At 51.9% G+C, this 19646-nt stretch overlaps 2 protein-coding genes and 1 pseudogene across 2 annotated transcripts; 2 read left to right on the plus strand and 1 right to left on the minus strand.

Annotated features, from left to right (window-relative positions):
* Positions 1–84: 84 nt before the first annotated feature.
* On the plus strand, positions 85–1728 carry SAPIO_CDS9030 (annotated as a pseudogene; the record flags this gene model as incomplete).
* A 698-nt stretch (positions 1729–2426) lies between these two features.
* On the plus strand, positions 2427–3682 carry SAPIO_CDS9031 (uncharacterized protein; the record flags this gene model as incomplete). Its single annotated transcript, XM_016790530.1, has 3 exons — positions 2427–2488; positions 2979–3065; positions 3157–3682. The coding sequence occupies 3 exons, from the start codon at positions 2427–2429 to the stop codon at positions 3680–3682; spliced, it is 675 nt and encodes a 224-aa protein (XP_016639833.1).
* A 331-nt stretch (positions 3683–4013) lies between these two features.
* On the minus strand, positions 4014–19029 carry SAPIO_CDS9032 (putative uncharacterized protein NhNSP2; the record flags this gene model as incomplete). The annotated part of the gene is made up of 5 exons (XM_016790531.1): positions 4014–4148; positions 4207–12511; positions 12573–14751; positions 14817–17959; positions 18026–19029. 5 exons carry the CDS (start codon positions 19027–19029, stop codon positions 4014–4016), a joined length of 14766 nt encoding a protein of 4921 aa, XP_016639834.1.
* Between the last annotated feature and the right edge of the window lie 617 nt (positions 19030–19646).

A 19646-nucleotide genomic window follows, 5' to 3' on the forward strand; every position in this document is an offset into this window, starting at 1 on the left:
AAATCCCCGCACCTCCTCTCCGTCCGAGATAACACCTTCAAGGTCCCCAGCTACAAACAAATTCCACTCTCTACACAGTTCAAGATGCCAGCTGAAGGAGGAGGCCGAGATTGGTGGCGCGGCGCCGTCATCTACCAGATCTACCCGCGCTCTTTTCAGGATTCCAACGGCGATGGCGTTGGCGATCTGCGGGGAATTTTGTCCCGGCTGCCACATGTTCGCCAACTTGGTGCCAACGCTATTTGGATATCTCCGTTCTTCAAATCGCCGATGAGAGACAATGGCTACGACGTCGCGGACTACAGAGACGTCGATCCCATCTTTGGCACTCTCGAAGACTTTGACGCCGTGATCTTAGAATGTCATCGCCTTGGCCTGAAAGTCATCGTCGATTTAGTGATATCGCATACATCTGAAGAACATCTGTGGTTCAAGGAAAGCCGATCTTCGCGCAGAAACCCAAGGTCTGACTGGTATGTTTGGGCCGACCCTAGTCCAGATGGCACCCCTCCAAACAATTGGTTGTCGATGTTTGGGGGCTCCGCCTGGCAGTGGGACACACGCCGAGAGCAATATTACCTCCATAATTTCCTTCCCGAGCAACCGGACTTAAACTATCATAACGCAGAGGTTCAAGACGCGGTGCTTGATGTGGCTCGATTTTGGCTTGATCGTGGCGTTGATGGCTTCCGACTCGATACAGTCAATTTGTATTTTCACAGCCAAGGTCTGGAGAATAACCCGCCGCTGGCCCCGGAGGAAAGAGACTACTCAGCTGCCCCTGCAGTTAACCCTTACAACTACCAAGACCACATCTACGACAAGAACCGACCCGAGAATCTAGAGTTCTTACGCCGATTCCGCGCCCTCCTTGAAGAGTACCCTGCGGCTGCTACTGTCGGTGAAGTAAGCGATTCGCATCGCACCCTCGAGTTGGCGAGCTCATATACTGGTGGCAAGGAGAGACTACACATGTGTTACTTGTTCGATTTCCTGTCCCCTGATAAAGTCGACTCCCGCCGGGTACGTACCATCGTGGATGCTTTTAAAACCGCGAGTCCCGATGGCTGGTGCTGCTGGGCCATCTCGAACCACGATACCACCCGTCCTGCTTCTCGATGGACAATCCAGGAAGGCGACAAAATGGCTCATCTAAAGGTATTGTCGGCGCTAGTCATGACAATCCCTGGTTCTTTGTGTATATACCAAGGCGAAGAGCTTGGACTGCCAGAGGCCGATGTTGCATTCGAAGACTTGCAAGACCCTTACGGTATCCGCTTCTGGCCGGAGTTCAAAGGGAGAGATGGTTGCCGCACACCAATGGTGTGGGATTCTTGCTTGCCGTACGGTGGGTTTTCCAGAGTCAAGCCATGGCTTCCTGTGCCAGCTGGGCATATCGACCTCGCTGTCGATAATCAGGAAGGAAAGAAGGACTCCATGCTGGAGCATTATCGTCGTATGCTAGCATTCAGAGCTTCTCATCCCGCATTAACTAAGGGGGATATCCACTTCCTGGAGACGAGCGATGACTTGGTTGCTTTCCGAAGGGGATACGCGGGAGAGAGCATTCTGTGTGTGTTTAATCTGGGCGAAACTTCCGAGGAGCTCTTGATTGGGGACTTGAATGTTCAGGCAATGGGTAGCCATGGGTTCGAGGGAAAGAATAAGGATGGTAAGATACAATTGGGGCCATATCAAGCTTGGTTTGGGGGAGTGGTTCGGCAATGATCACGCGATGGATGCTGAGGCATATTGTTGCGATTACGAAGGTTGGTCCTAAGCTGAGCACCTTAACACCGCTCCGGATTCCAATAGCTGCTATGAATTGCCAATGCGTTATCGAAGTAACCCACAAAAGCTGCAAGGCCCGCAAACAAAGTCCCGGGAGGTGTTTCTAGCTATGCCCCCAGGTTCCGCATGGGGCCCTCTACGTGCATTAGCTATCCTACAATGCACTTAGACGGGCTCGGGAAATCAGTCGGAGGCGGGCGTATGCCGGTCGTTGAGTACAAAATGGACCCCCCAATAGGGAACAAATACCAGCAGACAGTAAATCACCATCATCAACCTGACTCTACGTAATTTCAGCCTTAGATAAACTCATTCGTATCGGATAGACGAGTTCGATTGGGACGATATCCCTCTGGGCAGGGCGAGGCATATTGTGGCACACTCCACGGGCCGCGGGTGCATTCCATAAGGACGACAAACGGTAAGGCATGTTACGCCGGTTGGAGGAGAAAAGCGTGCAGGATCCGGATTTCGGTATTACTCTTTCCTAGGAAAGGTGCTTTGAACCAGTTGTTAGGTGGCTGTGGGACATGGTGATATATCGAACAACACAGGTTAGATGTTGTAATAACTGCCCATTCGTTTCTATGTTAATGCTCCTTGTAGAGGATGTTGTTTCCCCTTAATACATCAACATGTCTGCCAATTTCCTCTCCTCGTATCCTAGTCCGTATCGTACAACCATGGCGGTGGACATGTGAGTCTAAACGGACGAAGGGATAACATTATTACCGGACGAACCAACACATTGGGTCGCCAAGATGGGGCTTATTCCCAAAGCCACAGGCCAGGGTTGTACAGAGTCGTACCGATCACAGCCGGTCTTGTGGACATTGGCGGGCATGCCTCGCGCTTGAGCCCAGATAAAAGACGGTCCTCCTAACCCGAGAACCCCGGATTCTTACCGTTGCATCAATCCCATCCACCTGTTCAGCTTGCCTCCCTTCACCACCGATCATGTCATCCGAAGCTACACCGCCTGTCGTTACGACAACACCATCGCTGCTCGCCGTCACCACGCCCTTCGTGCAACCACCAAGCTGCGAATCCAACTGGGGGCATACAACCATGCGGATGTACCGAAATGGAACCACCTTCAGGGTTCAAGTCCAGGTGTCCAAGCCCGTGGCATTATGTTACCATTCTGGCTGGGAAGACATTGACCTGTTGCACTAGTTCTATTTCAGTCCTGCCGTGTGTCCCAGTGGCTGGACGTACTACGACATGGCATCAGATTGGAACCCGGGTGCCTCAACAGCCTACTGCTGTAATAGGTTCGACGACACTCGATTTTGCTTTACAATTATAATTTGATCAGTTTCAGCGAGATCGATGAAGTTAATACTTAACCAGCTGAGATTCTAGTGGCTATACATCCGTCGATTGGAGCGAGAGACATGATGACATGTCAAAGTATCTACGTCGACACTGGGTTCAGGGCACGGACATGACGACAAGCTCAGGCGACGGCGAACTCGAGGTGTCAGGCATAGTAGACTCGGATCAAACCCTCATGGTTCACAGACCCTGGCTCGTGACGTGGGCCTCGAGCGACAGGGCAACACTAACACCAGAGCCACCCACCCTGACCAGTAGAATGGTTGTGCCAACGTGGACCCCCGGCGAAATCATTCCCGACGGCAAATATGACCCCGAGCCTGATCCACCCCAAGAGCACCCAAATTTCAAGGTCTTTGACCTCTTTATGTTCCTGGTGGTTGGCCTGCCTGTTATTGGGATTGGTATTATCATCGCGGGCTTCTGTATCTGGGCCTGCGTGTTCGGTAGCAAGAAGGAGCGGGAGGAGAAGCGGCAACGGGCCCTGGCACCGGCGGAGAGGGCCGGTGCGACGGCAATGGCTGGAGGCCCGTCGGCGGGGAAGCCTAGCTGAGCTTTATCAATGGGAAGAGATTCAAGAGAGGAGTATCTCTGGGCTGGTACATAATACCCAATCGGTATCAGAGATGAGATGTGAACATTGAGGTCAATTCGTGACTTGTGGGCTCTGGAACCTACACTCCATTCTAATGCGAAGAGATACCTACAGAGATAATAGTTATTCCACTCGAGAGAGCCTTGGTTCTTCTAATCTTAATATCCTTGGAGCTGATAACCGGAACGTGAATAGAGTATGATATCTATTAATGAATGAAAAACAAGAAATCGAAAATATCAAGCCATAAAACGCCTGTATGCCAACCCTATCAATGAAATGCTACCCCCTACACGCCGTTCAAAATGCGAATAATCGTCTCCATCATATCATCTGCCCTAGAGTCCGACAAGCGGAACGCAGGGGCGAAGATGCCAATATCTAGCCCGCTGCCAGCCACCGCCACTTCCACATCAATAGCCGCCTAGTCCAACGTTAGTCGGTGCGCGTTTTCCAAGATCAAGAAAAGGGATCTCACTTACGGGGAAATATTTCGCGACCGGGTTCTCCTCTAGCCATTGTGGCAATGTAAATGGTACAGCATTTGAGACATCGCCATTAACAAGAGATGAAGAATCATCCAGGACCTGGAGGGAAATCCCTCCAGCCTCGCTCGGGGAACGACTCTGTCCGCTACTGCCAATGAAATTTACGAAAGAATCAATGGTGATTCCGGTCCAAGATGCGATCTCCCAGAGCCCGACGGTAGAATTGGGCGCTTCCGTGACGGCATGGATATCGCGCTGAATGCGTGATGCTAAGGATACCGCAGTATCTTCCTCCTTGATCGTGACCTTCAGGGGAACCAAGTTCAATGTCGGGAACGTCTCGGGGAGGGTCTCGAGAAGCGCTCTATTGGCCAGATATGTGCCAAACAAGACAGTCTTCTCCCCGTCGTGTGAAGTCTTGGTATTCCCGATAGTGAGAGCGTACGCAGCCAGGAAAAGTGCTTGCAGACTTATGCCGTGCTCTGAGCAAAGAGAGCGAAGAGAAGAAACATCGGATACTGCGCTTCTTGTAAACTTGGAGGTCTTTCCTGTCGTTTCCGGCCACTCTGATTGTGAGGCTGGAGCATCGGTGACACCAAGATATGCCGTCCAAAATTGGCGTCGCTTATCGGTAGACGAGGAAGACGAGTGCAGTTCAGTAAAGCCTTTCCACTGACTCAAGGGTTGTGGTTCCACGAGACACCCGGTGCAGAGAGAAGAGAATCTATCCAAGATGGCTGGCAGACTCACTGCATCATACAAAGCATGGTGGATATGCAAGGCCAGAAGCCAGGAACCGTCCACATCTTTCTGCACATGAAGCTGGACCAGATCGCCAGACTCTGGCTCCAACTTGTCAATATGGCCCAAGTCATCATCCCACTTGATGTGAGCGCGTCGAAGGGCAGGCTTGGAGCCACCCTTTACAATGACTTGCGCGAGTGGCCCCGCTGAGTCGTTGAGAGCGACGAAGTAAGTCCGGAGGATAGCCAATTCCGAGATGAGCAAAGACCATGCTGATCCCAAAGATTCTCGGGCCACCGAACTGCTAAGGCGGCAATAGAAAGTGGGGAAGAAGACGGACCCTGACGAATTTTGCCATGTTGACAGCATGTATACTTGCATAGGTAATGCTGGGAGTGTACACTCGACTTCATCAGGCAGGACACCCGCCAAAGCATATTGCTTTTCCTCAATGTCTACCGTATACTCCTCCTCGGTCCCGTAAGCTGGGGCTAAAGATGCGCGGGCACTATTGGCCGCCTTGGACAGCTCAGCCATATGCGAGATGGACGATGCCGTGAGTAATTGCCGGACAGTAAGGTGGATTCCCGATTGTCGGAGATTCGCCGAGGCTTTGATCGCAGTGATGGAGTCTAGACCAATATTGTACAAGGTTGCGGATTTAGGAACGTCCTCCACCGAGACTCCAGATAGCTGGCACAGCACCTCCCGTATTTTCTCCTCCGGTTCTGTCCACATCTCCTCATATTGCTTGTCCGTAGTACCATTCACCTGGGCAGGTCCATCGTCGGACACATCTTCTTTCAGTTGAGCCGTGGCCAGGCCGCAGACGGAGACGTGGGATGGACCGAATGATAGCAGATCCTGTTCCGGAGACTCTAGTATATACTGAAGGGCTCGGTCCAACTGGTGTAAAATGAGGCTGGCATCGTGCGCCTGGAAATATGTGTCTTGACAGGCAGTTCTCCAGACCAAAGCATCCTCGACAGCTTCCAGCTCAACACAGACGGGGTACTCCACGGCTGATGAGCTCTCGACCGATGTCATGAGAGGCTCCCGCTCCGGGCCCTCTCGAGTCGAGAGGGCCGGCGACTTCTGGAAGAGGAACAATGTATTGAAGAGTGGAGACGCCACGCCCTTCGCAGCCAGTAGTGCCTTTCGCAAGGGGTATGATTGGTGTTCTCTCAGGCCAGCCATATTCTCCTCCATGTATCGCAAAAATTGGACCACTTTCCCGTGAAGAACGCATCGGACGGCAACAGTGTTCATTGTCGGGAACATGACATCTTCAGCACCCTCAAAGTCTCTGCCCGATAGCACAACGCCGAACGTGAGATCAAGGGAGGATTGAAGGGATGCCAAAACGGCTGCCCAGCAGGCTTGACCAATTACCTGAAGGGATATTCCGTACTTCTTGCCGAATTCAGATACTCTTTGGGCGTGGGTAGTCGAGGTTGATTCTGCCCGATAAGGTGTTGAACTGTCCGCCGCCGCCTCTGGAGCACCGTTTGTCGCAACAAGTGTTGGGTTTGCATCGACGAGATACTGTTTCCAGAAATCTTGGCCCTGGGAAGAAGTCGATTGAAGCTTCCGAAGGTAGGGCTCTTCCGAGGGGTAGTGCAATTTCTCGCCGTTATAGGCCGCCTCAACGTTCCGGTGTAATAGAGCCAGGGACCAGCCATCGTACAGGGCGTGCGCGATCGATAGCAATACAAAGTTCTTTGATCCAACAGACACGAAGTGTAGGCGGAATAGATTGGCCTGACCTTTTGATGAAGTGGCTTCGGTCTTTGTCGCCTCAATGAGATCTTGAATTTGGCCGACCTCGTTCAAATCAACCCTCGAAATGGCAGGGTGGGAAGATCGGAGAATGACTTGGCAGTACGAGAAGTCGAGAGCGGGGTCGGGGACCTCAAGGAAGACAGTTCTGAGAATTTTCGAGTGGTAGAAAACTGTTTCCCAGGCCTTCTCAAGCCTGTCGAGTTCTACTGTCGGACCAATCTCGAGAAGGTCGTGGTTGAAGTACTGTTGACAATCGCTCTGCAGCATCTGAGCAACCATGGACTCCTGGAGAGGGGTCGGCGGCAGGATGTCTTCAATTTCATCCTCCTGTATGCCGTTCAGCTGAACGGACTTCTTTAGACGGGCTCTCAATTGCTCATATGCTTCTGACTCTTTCTGTGATTGATCAACTGATGTCGGACCACGGTTCTGTAGCAGCTCAATGATGTCGCCGATTGTTGGACACTTGACTATGTCGGTAATTGAGAGCGTAATGCCGTGGGATCTCAGCCTGGCCGCTAGCTTCACGATGTCAATGCTGTCCAAGCCAAGGTTAGGAAGCGAGAGGTGGCCGAATAACTCGTCCAGATCCATAGCACAAGCGTCCGCGAGTTCCCGCAATAATACCCTGCTTTCGTCGGATAGATCTTGCCGTTTTGAAAGTGATAAGTGCGCCTTTTCACCCGTGGTATTATTGTCGAGCATCGGGGCGGTGCTCTCGGCGGGCGCGGCCTGTCGGACTTCGGTCGCTTCATTGGAAATGACTGCTTCCCGGTCGGCGAGTAAACGAGCGACGTTACCAAGGAAATTTTGCATCAAATCAGTCGCTTGGTTCTCATCAAATGCTTCCCCGCTAGCGACGATAGTTAAGCAGAGTTCGGTGTCTTTCAAGACGGCTTCGAAGGCCACAGGGTAGTCGGCAGTTGGTGGTTCGTCCTGTAGGATCCAGGGAGATTGGCTGCTAATAGCGTCGTCCGAATTATCAACTTGGAAGGCAAAGAGGTTTTCAAACAACGGCTTTCCGTTGGAAAACCATTTCTGAATATCTCTCAAAGAGACGTGTTGGAACGAAGACACGGAGGCGTTGAACTCGTGGCATTGCTTGACTAAGGACCTCCAGCTCGTGCCGTTTGCGTATTTCACAAAGAACGGAAGGGTGTTGAAAAGAGGCCCGATGGTATTTTCGACATTTTCGGCGTCAATTGTTCTACCGGAGACGACTATCCCCGTTGTCACATTGTCGTTGAGGTACCCTTGCAGTGTGGACACCCAGAGAGCCAAAACTAAGGATTGGAAAGTGACGCCGAGAGATTTTCTCATTGCGTCCAGTGGCTCTGCGTCGATGGTTTGATGGATGGAGGTGTCTGCCGTCGTCGATAGGCCCTCGGTGGGAGGAAACTCGGTCGGCGTCCATTCCTGCAGGTGCCGAACCCAGAATTCCTTGCTGGAATCATGCTTCCAGAGGGGCCCCAGAGGAAGAAGCTCCACGAACGCGGGCCCAGAACTCGGCGTCTCGTCATGATACAGGCTCGAAACAAACTGGAGGATGGCGCCAAAGCTGTTTCCATCGTAGAGCCCATGGAAAATGTGAATATTGAGCTGGATAGCTGCGTCGGATCTATTGATAAGGAGTTCCAGTGGGCTGACAACATGAGGCGAGTTCTTCTCGACCCAGGCGGTCCTGAGACGGCGTTCTTCGACCCGGAATTCAGAAGGAGAAAGAGACGTCTCGAACCACTGAGGAGTTGCATGTCGCAGGGCGACCTGAGTAAAACCGTCGGGGGTCGCCACGAACGACGTTCTCAAGATCGCATGGCGGCGAATGGTCTCCTTCCACGCAAGCTCGAGCTTTTCGATTGACGTACCTTCGGCAATAGAAAGCTGGAAATTATTGAAATAAACCGACCTTCTCTCGGCGACTCCAGTAAGGGCTCGAGAAATGATTCCTTCTTGGATCGCAGTGCAAGGAACTATGTACTCGATATCCTCATGCTTGACGCCGAGCTCGCGGCAGACGAGGCCACGCCACTGGTGGTCACAGGCCCTCATTACCTGTTTCGCCTCCGTAATTTTGCTCTTTGAAGAAAGGATTGGAGCGTTATCGAGTGCTTGGACGAGATCACCAAGGATAGGATGTCTCAAGATGAGTTCTGGAGAGGCGCCAGAGATGCCACGCTGTTTAAGGAGCCTAGAGAGTCGGGGAATGGAAATTGAGTCCACACCGAGATCGAATATGTTAGTTTCTCCGTCTATTGTGTCCTCGGCTGACCCATCGAACTCCTTGAGAATCTCTAGTACTAGAGTTCCAGTCTTATTTAGCGATAGGTTGGCTTGCGTGGTCGACGATGAGGAGAGCTTCGACAGGTCTTGTGGGGAAAGATTCTTGAAAAAGGCCCTCAATTCCTTCACTTCCGCTTTGTTGTTGCGGGACAGGGGGATGTATGGCAAGGCAATGATATAAGTAGGGACCATGTAGCCAGGAAGACGAGCCTTGCATGCGTCTCTCGCGTTGCTGCAAGCTGTGCGGCTCTCCGTCCCTTCAAGAATCCTGAGGCCTGTCGCCGGCTCCTCATCGCTGTTTCGTAGGGGCACAATAAACGAGATTAGAAGGTCCTTGCCGGTTTTGCTATTCTTTGACACGATTGTTGCTACGTCTCGGATCCCAGGGACTCCAGATCTGATGGCATGATCAATCTCTCCCAATTGAAGACGCTGCCCACGTAGCTTAACCTGGTCATCGGCCCGGCCAAGGAAGTCAAACGAGCCATCATGAAGTAATCTGACCAAGTCACCAGTGCGATATACCCTCTCTCCGAAGGCTTTCAGCACCGGGAATCGCTCTTCGGTCAGCTGTGGACGGTTGAGGTAGCCTTTGCCGACAAGCTTGCCCGAGACGCAGAGCTCGCCGACGCCGCCCTTTGGCACGAGTACCTCAGTCCCTTGGCGGAAGACATACGTCCCCACGTTGGGGAATTGTCGCCCGATATTTACCGGTCGGCCATTAGATGGAACCTGCTGCCTCATCGTGACTCCGATGGTCGCTTCGGTAGGGCCATAGGCGTTATAAATCACTCCCTTTGGACCCCAGGCATCGAGAATATCCTGCTTGAGTTGCTCGCCTCCGGTGATGAATACGCCTTTCCAGAGAGATGGAACCTTTTCTGGACGGACGAGAGACGCAAGACTGGGCGTAAGGTCAATGTGCGTGATTCGCAGTTTGCTGATTGTTCCCTCAAGGTCGTCGAGAACGAGATCACGAGGAGCAGATACCAACGCTATTCCCACGGACCAACTCCAGTACTGTTCCAGGACGGAAACATCAAAATGAAGGGATGCGAACTGAAGCCATCTTGAATTGTCATCCCAATGGCCTCTGAAGAGGCTTTGGAAGGCTAGCATGGCTTGGACCGTGTTCTCATGCGTGATCTCACAGCCCTTTGGCTCTCCCGTGGTTCCAGATGTATAAAGACAATAGCAAGTAGTATCTGGTGGGATGAAGGGAGGCTCAAAATCCGATGTCGGCTCGCTAGCGATAGATTCTTCATTGACCTCCACTACGAAGGTTGCCGGCTTAATATCAAGCTCGGTCGCAGATCGCACAAGCAGTGCCGCCGCCTTGGAATCCTCGAGAATGAATTCCTTCCGAGCAATGGGAGCTGATGGATCTAAGGCTAAGAAGGTGCATCCTGCCTTTAAGATGCCGAGAATAGAGAAATAGGCTTCGGGGCATTTGTCGAAGTGAATCGCGACAATCGATCCTGGGGTTACATGGCGCGACAGGAGGGCTGCAACTCTATTTCCGACGCTGTTGAACTCGGAAAATGTCCACGTCTGCGATACAGCCTCTCCACCAGCGAACCCACTCACGAATTCAAGAGCGACTTTGTCTGGTCGCCTGATGACCTGGGCCTCGAACAATTGGTGAAGCAGTGAAGCATTAGTGGGTAATTCTACGCTCTGTGCCGGAGCGAGAGATGCCAATTGAGGCTCGTTTGGCCAGAGCTCATCCGCGTGTCCTTGGGGATCGAGGATGAGGTGACGCAGCGCAGCGTCCAGTTGGCGAAGCATCATAGAAGCTTGTTCCTGAGGCAGAATGTCCGTCTTAAAAGTAATTCGGAAGCTCACTGCGGAGTTGTCGTGAGACTCGACTTCAATTGACACAGGGTAATTGACAATGCCTTCATCCTGCTCGACCGTCCAAGGCCTTGGGACATGATCCAAAGAGCTCCTTTGGTAAACCAGTAAAGTATCAAACAAGGAGCGTCCCGGATGTCCAAGCCAGCGCTGAACGTCAGCCAATCGAGAGAATTGGTGTTGGTAGAGATCCCTATTCATGGCCATCATTGAGTCCAACAACTCCCTGTTCGCCAGGCTGTTCTTGGCAATGACGGGCACAGTTGTTATGCAAGGAAAAGCTGCCTTTTGCATCGAATCGGTCACTCTTCCAGCCATGACTGTCCCGAAAATGACAACCTCTTCACCAATATAGGAGGACAGCACTCGAGTCCATGCCGCCTGAAGAGCAGCCTGGACGGAGACGTTGGCAGTCTGACAGGCGTGGGCGATGTCCTTGAAAGAGAGGGATGAATTGTGCGAATGGCTCTGTAAATGACCCCGTTCTACCCGAAGAGGCGTCATCACAGGGAATGGGTTCACGACGGCCTTGTCGGATAATTTATTCCAGAATATTTCGGACTTCTTCTGGTTGTCTCTGGAAACAAGGCCCAAGAGGCTGCCAACAGTTTTCTCCAGCGGAGCCGATTCGAAAGCATGGCCACCATTGATGCAACGGGCAAGGCCTCCCAGGATAATCTCAAGAGAATGTGCATCATAAAGCGCATGGTGAATGGCCACGTGCATAGATATCCGACCATCACTCTCAATCAGGGCAACCCTCCACGGAGGTTCACGCAGAGAATCAAGTACTTCCTGCGCCGTATCAAGTCTCCACTTCGCAACGCTCAATTTCAAGCCAGGCTGAATCACTGAGACTGGCAATTGAATAGAGTGAGGGGAGTACTTAATCATGGAGTACGTGATATCGGGGTAGTCAGAGCTATCAGTCGAAACGAACCCGACCCTGAGCATCGCATGCGCTTGGAACACACCTTCCCATGCAGAGAGCGCCTCCGTAAGCAATAACCCGTTCTCCAGCTCTAGGTGGAGATAGTTAAAGTATTCTCGGCCTTGCGACTGCACAAATTCGGTCAACATGGCAATCTGCATCGGAGTGCACGGGAGAATGGATTCAAAGGCCCTGTCGATCAGGGACAGAGTCGGGCGGGCTTTCTTCTGGAACTCCGCGATGTCGAAAATGTCCGCAGGGGCGAAGGCAGTGCTAGATTTTTCCCGAAGCTTCGCAGCCAGGCTTCCGCAGCTGGGATGGTTCAGAATGTCCGTTGCTGTCACGTTGAGACCTTTGCGCCTGAGCAGCGATGCGAGTTGAACCGCATTAATGCTATCCAGTCCAAGTTGGAATATGGTCGTCTTTTTGCCAATCGCTTTTTCACTGACAGAAGACAATGTTGAAAATGACTCCCTTATTAGGAGCTCCGCGTCTGACCACATATCATCGTGGCTACTATTAGCCAGCGCTGGACGATCAATAGGTGACGTGGATCGTTTGACAGTAAGATGATCGAGCCCGTTTCGGGTGTGGAGCGGTAAGTCCTGTCGTTGTCGGAGAGCTGAGGATGGGAATTGAGTCAAGAAAGATGCCAGATAATCAAGAGCATCTCCGACCGCATCCATGAAAATTGGCGTGTAATGTGAGCTTGGAGATATTTGTTAGTTGTAGCCTATGTTTAATCGCGACAGTTTCGGACAATACTTACACGTCATAGTGTAGAGTGACATTTACTTCGTTCGCGGTAGAGTCTGGGATGATCTCGCACACGAGAGGCACATCCATGCCACCAGCATCCGATACCAGCTCCCAGATGTCCTCATCCAGCCGTTGCTGAGCAGGCTGGAGGAGGAGAAGACTGTTGAAAAGTCCGTAGCGGTGCCCGAGCAGCTTCTGTATCCGACGGAGTGGTGTGAACTGATACCTCATCAGTTCAGGATTGCTCTGGTGTAGATGTCGGAAGAGGCCAGAAGCTTGATCGTGGGGGAAGAGGTCCACCCTGATGGGGATGGTATTGAAGCACGGAGCAACAAGACGGTCTATTCCATCCACTGGAACAGTTCGGCCGTTCATAACGTTGCCAAAGCAGACGTCCTCAAACTCGGTTATGATGGACAATACATTCGCCCAGACTCCCTGGAAAACAGATAGGAGGGAAACATTAAGCGAGTGTGATCGAGCTTCGAGTGTATCCAGTGGCAAATCAAGTCGGAAACTCAGCGTGTGTGCTGTTGGTCCCCCATCCGAGATTTCATTGCAAGAGAAGGTGGCTGGTTGGAAGTTTCGGAATTGATCATTCCAAAATCCATCCGTATTAGCAGGCAAAGTGAGCGCCTCTCGGAGGAAAGAGTCGTATGAGATCGCAGGACACAAGACTTCACCACCTGCCAGCTGCTCAATCTCTCGTAAAAGTGTGGACATAGCTACTCCATCGTACATAGCGTGGTGGCAGAAAAAGCAGAGGTAGGGGAAGTCATCCTGGAAAATGACCTCGAGGGCGAAAGGAGGTGTCATGGTGTCTGCAGGCGAATCCACCACCGCACTCAGGTGTTCTAAGCATTCGTCGACAGTGCTGGAGGAGCGCGTAGATGTCCGCCATCTCAGCTGAGACGTCTTCAATACCACCTGAACGAAGGCATGGTCCGGGTCATCGGTTGACATAAAGCATGTCCTGAGAATCGCATGCCTGGCACACATTGCTTCCCAATAACTTCTCATCGTATGTAGGGGTATCTTGAGACGAAGCACCATGCTGTTGTAATAAACGCCATCAAGCGTGGATGCCAGCATAGCCTCTTGTAGAGCAGTGCATGGAAGGATGGATTCTATGTCGAGATTCGCTTCTCTGAATTTGGCGGATATTGATTCGGTAATTGTGTTGGCAGGCATCCACGCGGCCTCCGTCGCACACTGCTGAGTTTCGTTCGCGCTAGGCTCATCCAGGAGAGTTTTTGTCAACTGAGCGATAGATGGATTCTGCAGGATTGCAGATATGGCCACTCTTCGCTGCAAGACATCCGACAGAGACTTGGCAACTGAGATGGCGGTGATAGAATCCAACCCGAGAGACGCGAGTGGAGTCCACCTGCCGAGAAGAGGTCGCCCAACCTTGAGAGCTCCGGAGACAGCATCCGCGATGAGTGCCTCGTTGGCGGTTAGTTCGCTCGGCCCATCCGCAGTTCTCCATGCAAGAGGCGACATTTCCTCCAATGACTCTCGACTGAGTGCTTGGAACGCGACCACCAGCTCCCTCTTGTCTACCTTACCGCTCGGTATTGTGGGAATAACGGAAATCGGGATCAAATAAGACGGAACCATGTAAGATGGTAGTGAAGACTCTAGTGCCGCAAATAGAGACCTTTGATGCTCCTTATCTTCTCTGGAAAGCTCCAAAACACGAAATTGGGATCCCGAAATAGGTGCCTTGACGTAAAACGCCACCAGTTGCTTCGATGCGTTCGAGTTACGTGATATTGGGAGAATAGCAGAAGACGAAACAAACCCGGTTTGGGAGAGTATGCCTGAGATTTCTCCGACGTCGATTCGTTGTCCACGCAGTTTCACCTGGTCATCCAGACGACCCAGGATTAGGAGTGAGCCATCTGGCAGCATCCTACCTAGATCCCCCGAACGATAAAGCATCCCAAAGCTCGGGTGCGAGATGAACTTGGCTGCTGTGAGGGCTGGGTCGTTGAGATACCCCTGAGCGACCTGATCACCTCCGAAACAAAGTTCCCCAACGGTGCCAACCGGGACAGGCTCGAGACTCTCTGGATAGAAGACAAAGGTTGACGTATTGTCGAACGCAAAACCGAGATGTTCGATGTGGTCTCCATCAGACATCTTTTTGACCGTACAAATATTGGTAGTCTCGCTTGGGCCGTAGCCTATTGCAACATGAGTAAGCCATTGGATTGAAATATATTGTGAAAGGAAAACAAGGATCACTTACCTTGGTACAGGACTCCCTTCCACTCACGAAAGACAGCTTGTGTCATGGCCTCACCCGCGGTTACGAGGAATTGAACGTTTGGAACCGCATCCCGTTTGACCAATGACGCGACGGTCGGCGTCATGCTCAAGTGTGTTATGTCGAGAACCCGGATAGCGTGCTCCAAATCCTCGAACAAAACATCGTTGGTCGCGGAGCAAAGACACATTCCAGACTTCCATGCGAAGAAAATTTCGAAAACGGACACGTCGAACGCCTGCGAGCATGACTGAAGAAGTCTGGACGATTCCCCAACAGGATAGAGCCTTTCAAGAATATCCAGGTGACTGACGATGTTCAACGTCGTGAGGACAACGCCTTTGGGAGTTCCTGTAGTTCCAGAAGTATAAATCACATATGCGGGACGGCTACCATCGATGGGTCTCTTGACATTATCTCTTGTGAACGTCCCAAGATCTGCCTGCTGTACATTAAAAACGATATTCTCATATTCCGGTTGGACTGTAGGGTAGTAGGCGTCGTCGGTGAGGCATATCGAGGCTTGAGACTGTTCGAGAATGGCATGGATACGTTTGACCGGGGTTGAGGGTAAGACAGGAAGATATGGCCGACCGGTCTTGAGTATGCCTAGTACCGATGCGTAAAAGAGAGCAGATTTGTCCATGATAATTGCGGCAACGGAATCTTGGCCGTCCGGATCAACGTGACGGATCCAGTTTGCAATCTGATTCGCAAGGCTATTGAGCTCCCCAAAGGATAATGTCTCCACGTCAGACGGGCCCTGGTCACCCGATATCGACCGAGCAAAGTGAACGGCCTGTTTATCCGGCGTTTTCTCTATAGTCGCCTCAACGACACCGGCAAGATCTTGGCTTCCGGCATAGCGCTGGACTTGGGGATTGTGAATGGAGAGAAGATCAGCAGTGAAACAGTCCCTAACTGAGGTGAGCGATACGCTCGTGTCTCGGATAAGACTTTGAACGGTCTGGTCGAGCTCACGGACGAATATTTCCGCAAGTGCTGGCTCAAACACGTGGGGATGGTACGTAAGTTGGATGCTGTAACCATCACAGTGCGGCTCAACTTCGATGAGAATGGGCGTTTCCAGCATGTCTGCATGAGAAATTTGCTTCACCGCGTCCTCATCTGCAGAGTTGCTCTCTAATGACTCCTGGAACACAAACAGGACGTCATACAGGCTCTGTTGCCCAGTCAAGGTTGTCAACTTCTTGATTTCGGCGAGCGGGAGCAATGCGTGCTGGATGATAGAGCGGTTGCTAGCTTGCACGAATTTGAGCAGGTCCCGCACCGTGGCAGCATTAGCAAGGTTGGCTCGTAGAGGCATTGACGCAATGCAGGGCCCAATGATGCGTTCCACCTCCGGAAGGCCAATGGTCCTGCCAGAAGTCACCGAGCCGATAACAACATCTGCAGACCCGATGACAGCGGACCATAGCCAAAGCAAAGCAGCCTGGAAGAGAACTTGAGGGCTGCACCCAAGATCTTTTGCGACGGCCATGACCGCGTCCCTGTTCACGTCCAGATTTGCCCTCGAGATGAGAACTGAAGTATCTGATTCTGGGACGCGTCCTGAAAGCCTCGGCAGTGGCGTTTTCTCCCAACCGGTAAGCTGCTCGGCCCAGAATCGCTTGGACACTTCGTAGTCTTTCTCCGGTATGTTGTGGACAAAAGCTACCATATTGGAAAACTGAGGACGGGGACTGAGACCCCTTCCTTGAAGCAGGGATGCCCAGTCCGACAACAACATGTCGAAGGACCATCCATCGTAAATGCTATGATGTAAATGCAAAAGGGCTCTCGGGGCATAGTCGCTGTTACCCAGAATCTGGAGTCTAAGAGGCCGAATGAAATCCAGATCCTCGCGAAGCTCGAAATTCGGCTCGAAATTATCCACGATGGCCACTTGGGAGTCTTGCAGACCCTTGAGAACGACCTGCAAGAATTCTCCATTATGATGTATAAACCCAGTTCGAAGTATTTCATTCGCGGCCGACAGCTTAAGAAATTCAGTGGCAACGTCGCTCGGCCGCATCGATTCTGGGAAACCCAGTTCGACTACATTGCAATACATCGTCGAGTTATAGCTCGTTTCAACCAGCATCGAGGATTGGAGATCAGTACAAGGTAGAATTGAAACGACCTCGTCCCGGATTTCTTGCAGGATGTTATGATTCTCGATGATTGTAGAGATATCTTTGTAAGGAGAGCTCGGGGCCGGAAGAGGACTTCCTCTAGTCATACCAATGACCGACGGGTCAACGGTGGCGGACGCGATGCGGCAGATATCCTCAGCGGTTCTAGCTTTGAGAATCTCGTTCGCCGTGATGGCTATATTTTCTTTGCGGAGTCGCGATGCGAGTCTTATTGCACCAAGGGAATCGAGACCAGCAGATGCGAGAACAGTTTTCGGTCCGATCTCGACGAAGACAATGGCAGCAATGGCTGACAGTATCTTCTTTGACAATTCTGGGCTCGCCTCCTCGGTACCTTCGCCATTGCTTTGGCCTTCTGCAATTGACCTTAGATATTCTGCTTTCAAATGCTTGCGGTCGACCTTGCCCGACTGGAGACGGGGAAAGTGGTGCATGATGACAACATCGCCTGGGACCATGAAAGCGGGCAGCCACTCGGAACACTTTTGCCTAATCGCAGCTTCAATAGAGGGAATGTCCTCGCCGGGATCCACTGCACAAAACAGAACGAGGATGTTATTGATAACGGCGGCCACAGCGCCGTGACACCCTCGAACCCGCAAGGCAGCATGCTCGACTTCACCGAGCTCGATACGCTGGCCCCTGAGCTTCACTTGGCCCTCCGACATACGTCCAAGACATTCAAGAGTGCCATCATCGCGGACCCTGGCCAAATCTCCAGTCCGGTACACGGGTCCGAAAGGTGAGTCGATAAACGCAGAGGTTGTTTGCTCTGGTCGGTTGAGATACCCCACTGCATTCTGATAGCCACCAACTACTAACTCGCCTACTTCTCCAACTGGAACGACGGCGAAGGAAGAAGGGTCTTTATGATCATAGTTTGACGATATGACGAAACAGGACACTGTATCAAGAGGGATGCCAATCTGGTTTGCTGAGGCACCAGCCTGCATTGCTGGGACGAGAGTGCTGATAAAGTCACTGCTGTTAGCCTTCAGACAGTAAAAGATTATGGTATCGTCGGAGAAGGCCTACCAGTGGATCGCGGCCTCTGTTGGTCCGTACATCGCCCACAACATCGTCTCAGTTTCCGACGTGCCCCCGAATTCATTGATGACGGGTTCGCTTAGCATCTCTCCTATAGTTAAGAGAAGCTTCAGCCCGGGAGCATTCTCCCGCTTGCGTAATAAGCTCCCAGCAACGGTTGGGGTAAGCTCGCAAGCGTCCACCTCAAGGCTCCTAATGACAGCGGGAAGGTCGTCAAGCATGGCCTCCCTACTGCAACTGACAAGTGTAGATCCGCGGAACAGTGGGAAAAAGATTTCGAATACAGAGACATCGAAAGTCGGCGCAGCAAACTGCAAGAAACGAAGAAACGACGGTATATGCCTATCATGTGCCATGAGACTCTGAGTGGCCGCCTGATGAGACACACCGACACCTTTAGGGGTGCCAGTGGAACCAGACGTGTACATGATATACGCGAGGTTCTTTTCATTAACCGCGATTGGGGTATCTATATCAAAGGGATATGAACATTCACGCACGCCAGGAGAGTTGAACTCGCTGTCAACCACGGCATCTTCATCATCCAGCACCAGAACTTTTATACCATCTAGTCCAGTCGGTAGGATAGGTTCTAGTTCCTTGGTGGTGATAAGGACTTTCGCTTTGACGTCGTCAAGAATGAAGCGTACTCTTTCCGAAGGCGCGTCGAGGTTTAGTGGGCAGAATGCGCCACCGGCTTTAAGGATGGCCAGAAGGGATATGTACAGTTCGGGGGATTGACGAAGAAGAACAGGAACGATAAAGTCTGCGCCAAGGCAGGAAGGAATGTAGAGGTGATGTCGGATTTTTGCGGCCAAGGAGTCGGACTCTGCATGGAGCTCGGCGTATGAAAGGGACACACGTAAACTGCTAGCTAGTAGCGCATCGATTGCTGGGCTGGCACTAGTAGACGTCGAGGAGACGAGATGGTGGAGGAGGCTGGGGCCTGGAAGCTTCACAGGCTCCGGGTTGATGATTGAAAGCGATGGCATTGCTGCTAAAGCCTTCATGTGAGTGATGGCAAGTATTCCAAAGGGGGGAGAGAAAGGAAATTCGAGTAGAGTAGGGCACCCTAGATGAGATGTTCGCAATAGCCGTCCTCGTTTTGGCTTTAGATGAGTGAGGAGGAGCGGTCGATAGTATGAAAGTGGTCGCGTCAGAGGACGAGGACCTGGGTCCTGTACTTCCTTTGCTTCCTTCGCTTTCCCTCGCTCCTTCCCTCGCGAGCGATTCTAATTGTAATGGAATCGTTTAATGAGACGGAGCAATAGCTCAAGCGGGAGAGGTCAACTCTCTGCTTCCCCGGGCGTGAGAATAGCGAAAGCTAAGGTACGTAGGATGACGGACAATCAGAGGTAACGGCTCCAGATACACCTGCAGACGGGCGTTTGTGGGACAGAGCGAATCAGGATCGAGCGGAATGTAATACACTGGACAGGAGCTGTCGTCACGGAGCTACCAAGGTATGCAGTCTGCAGATTATATGGGTTTCCTGGATCTAAAACGCTTGGGTCGGTGGTGGTTGTGTTGATGTACCCGCCCTCTGTGGACGGGCTGCGACTACGACCTCTTTATTCTATGATCTCATGCATGAGATGTCTCACAAACC

This window comes from Scedosporium apiospermum (genome assembly GCF_000732125.1).
Source record: "Scedosporium apiospermum strain IHEM 14462 chromosome Unknown SEQ_SAPIO_0132, whole genome shotgun sequence".
NCBI lineage: Eukaryota > Fungi > Ascomycota > Sordariomycetes > Microascales > Microascaceae > Scedosporium > Scedosporium apiospermum.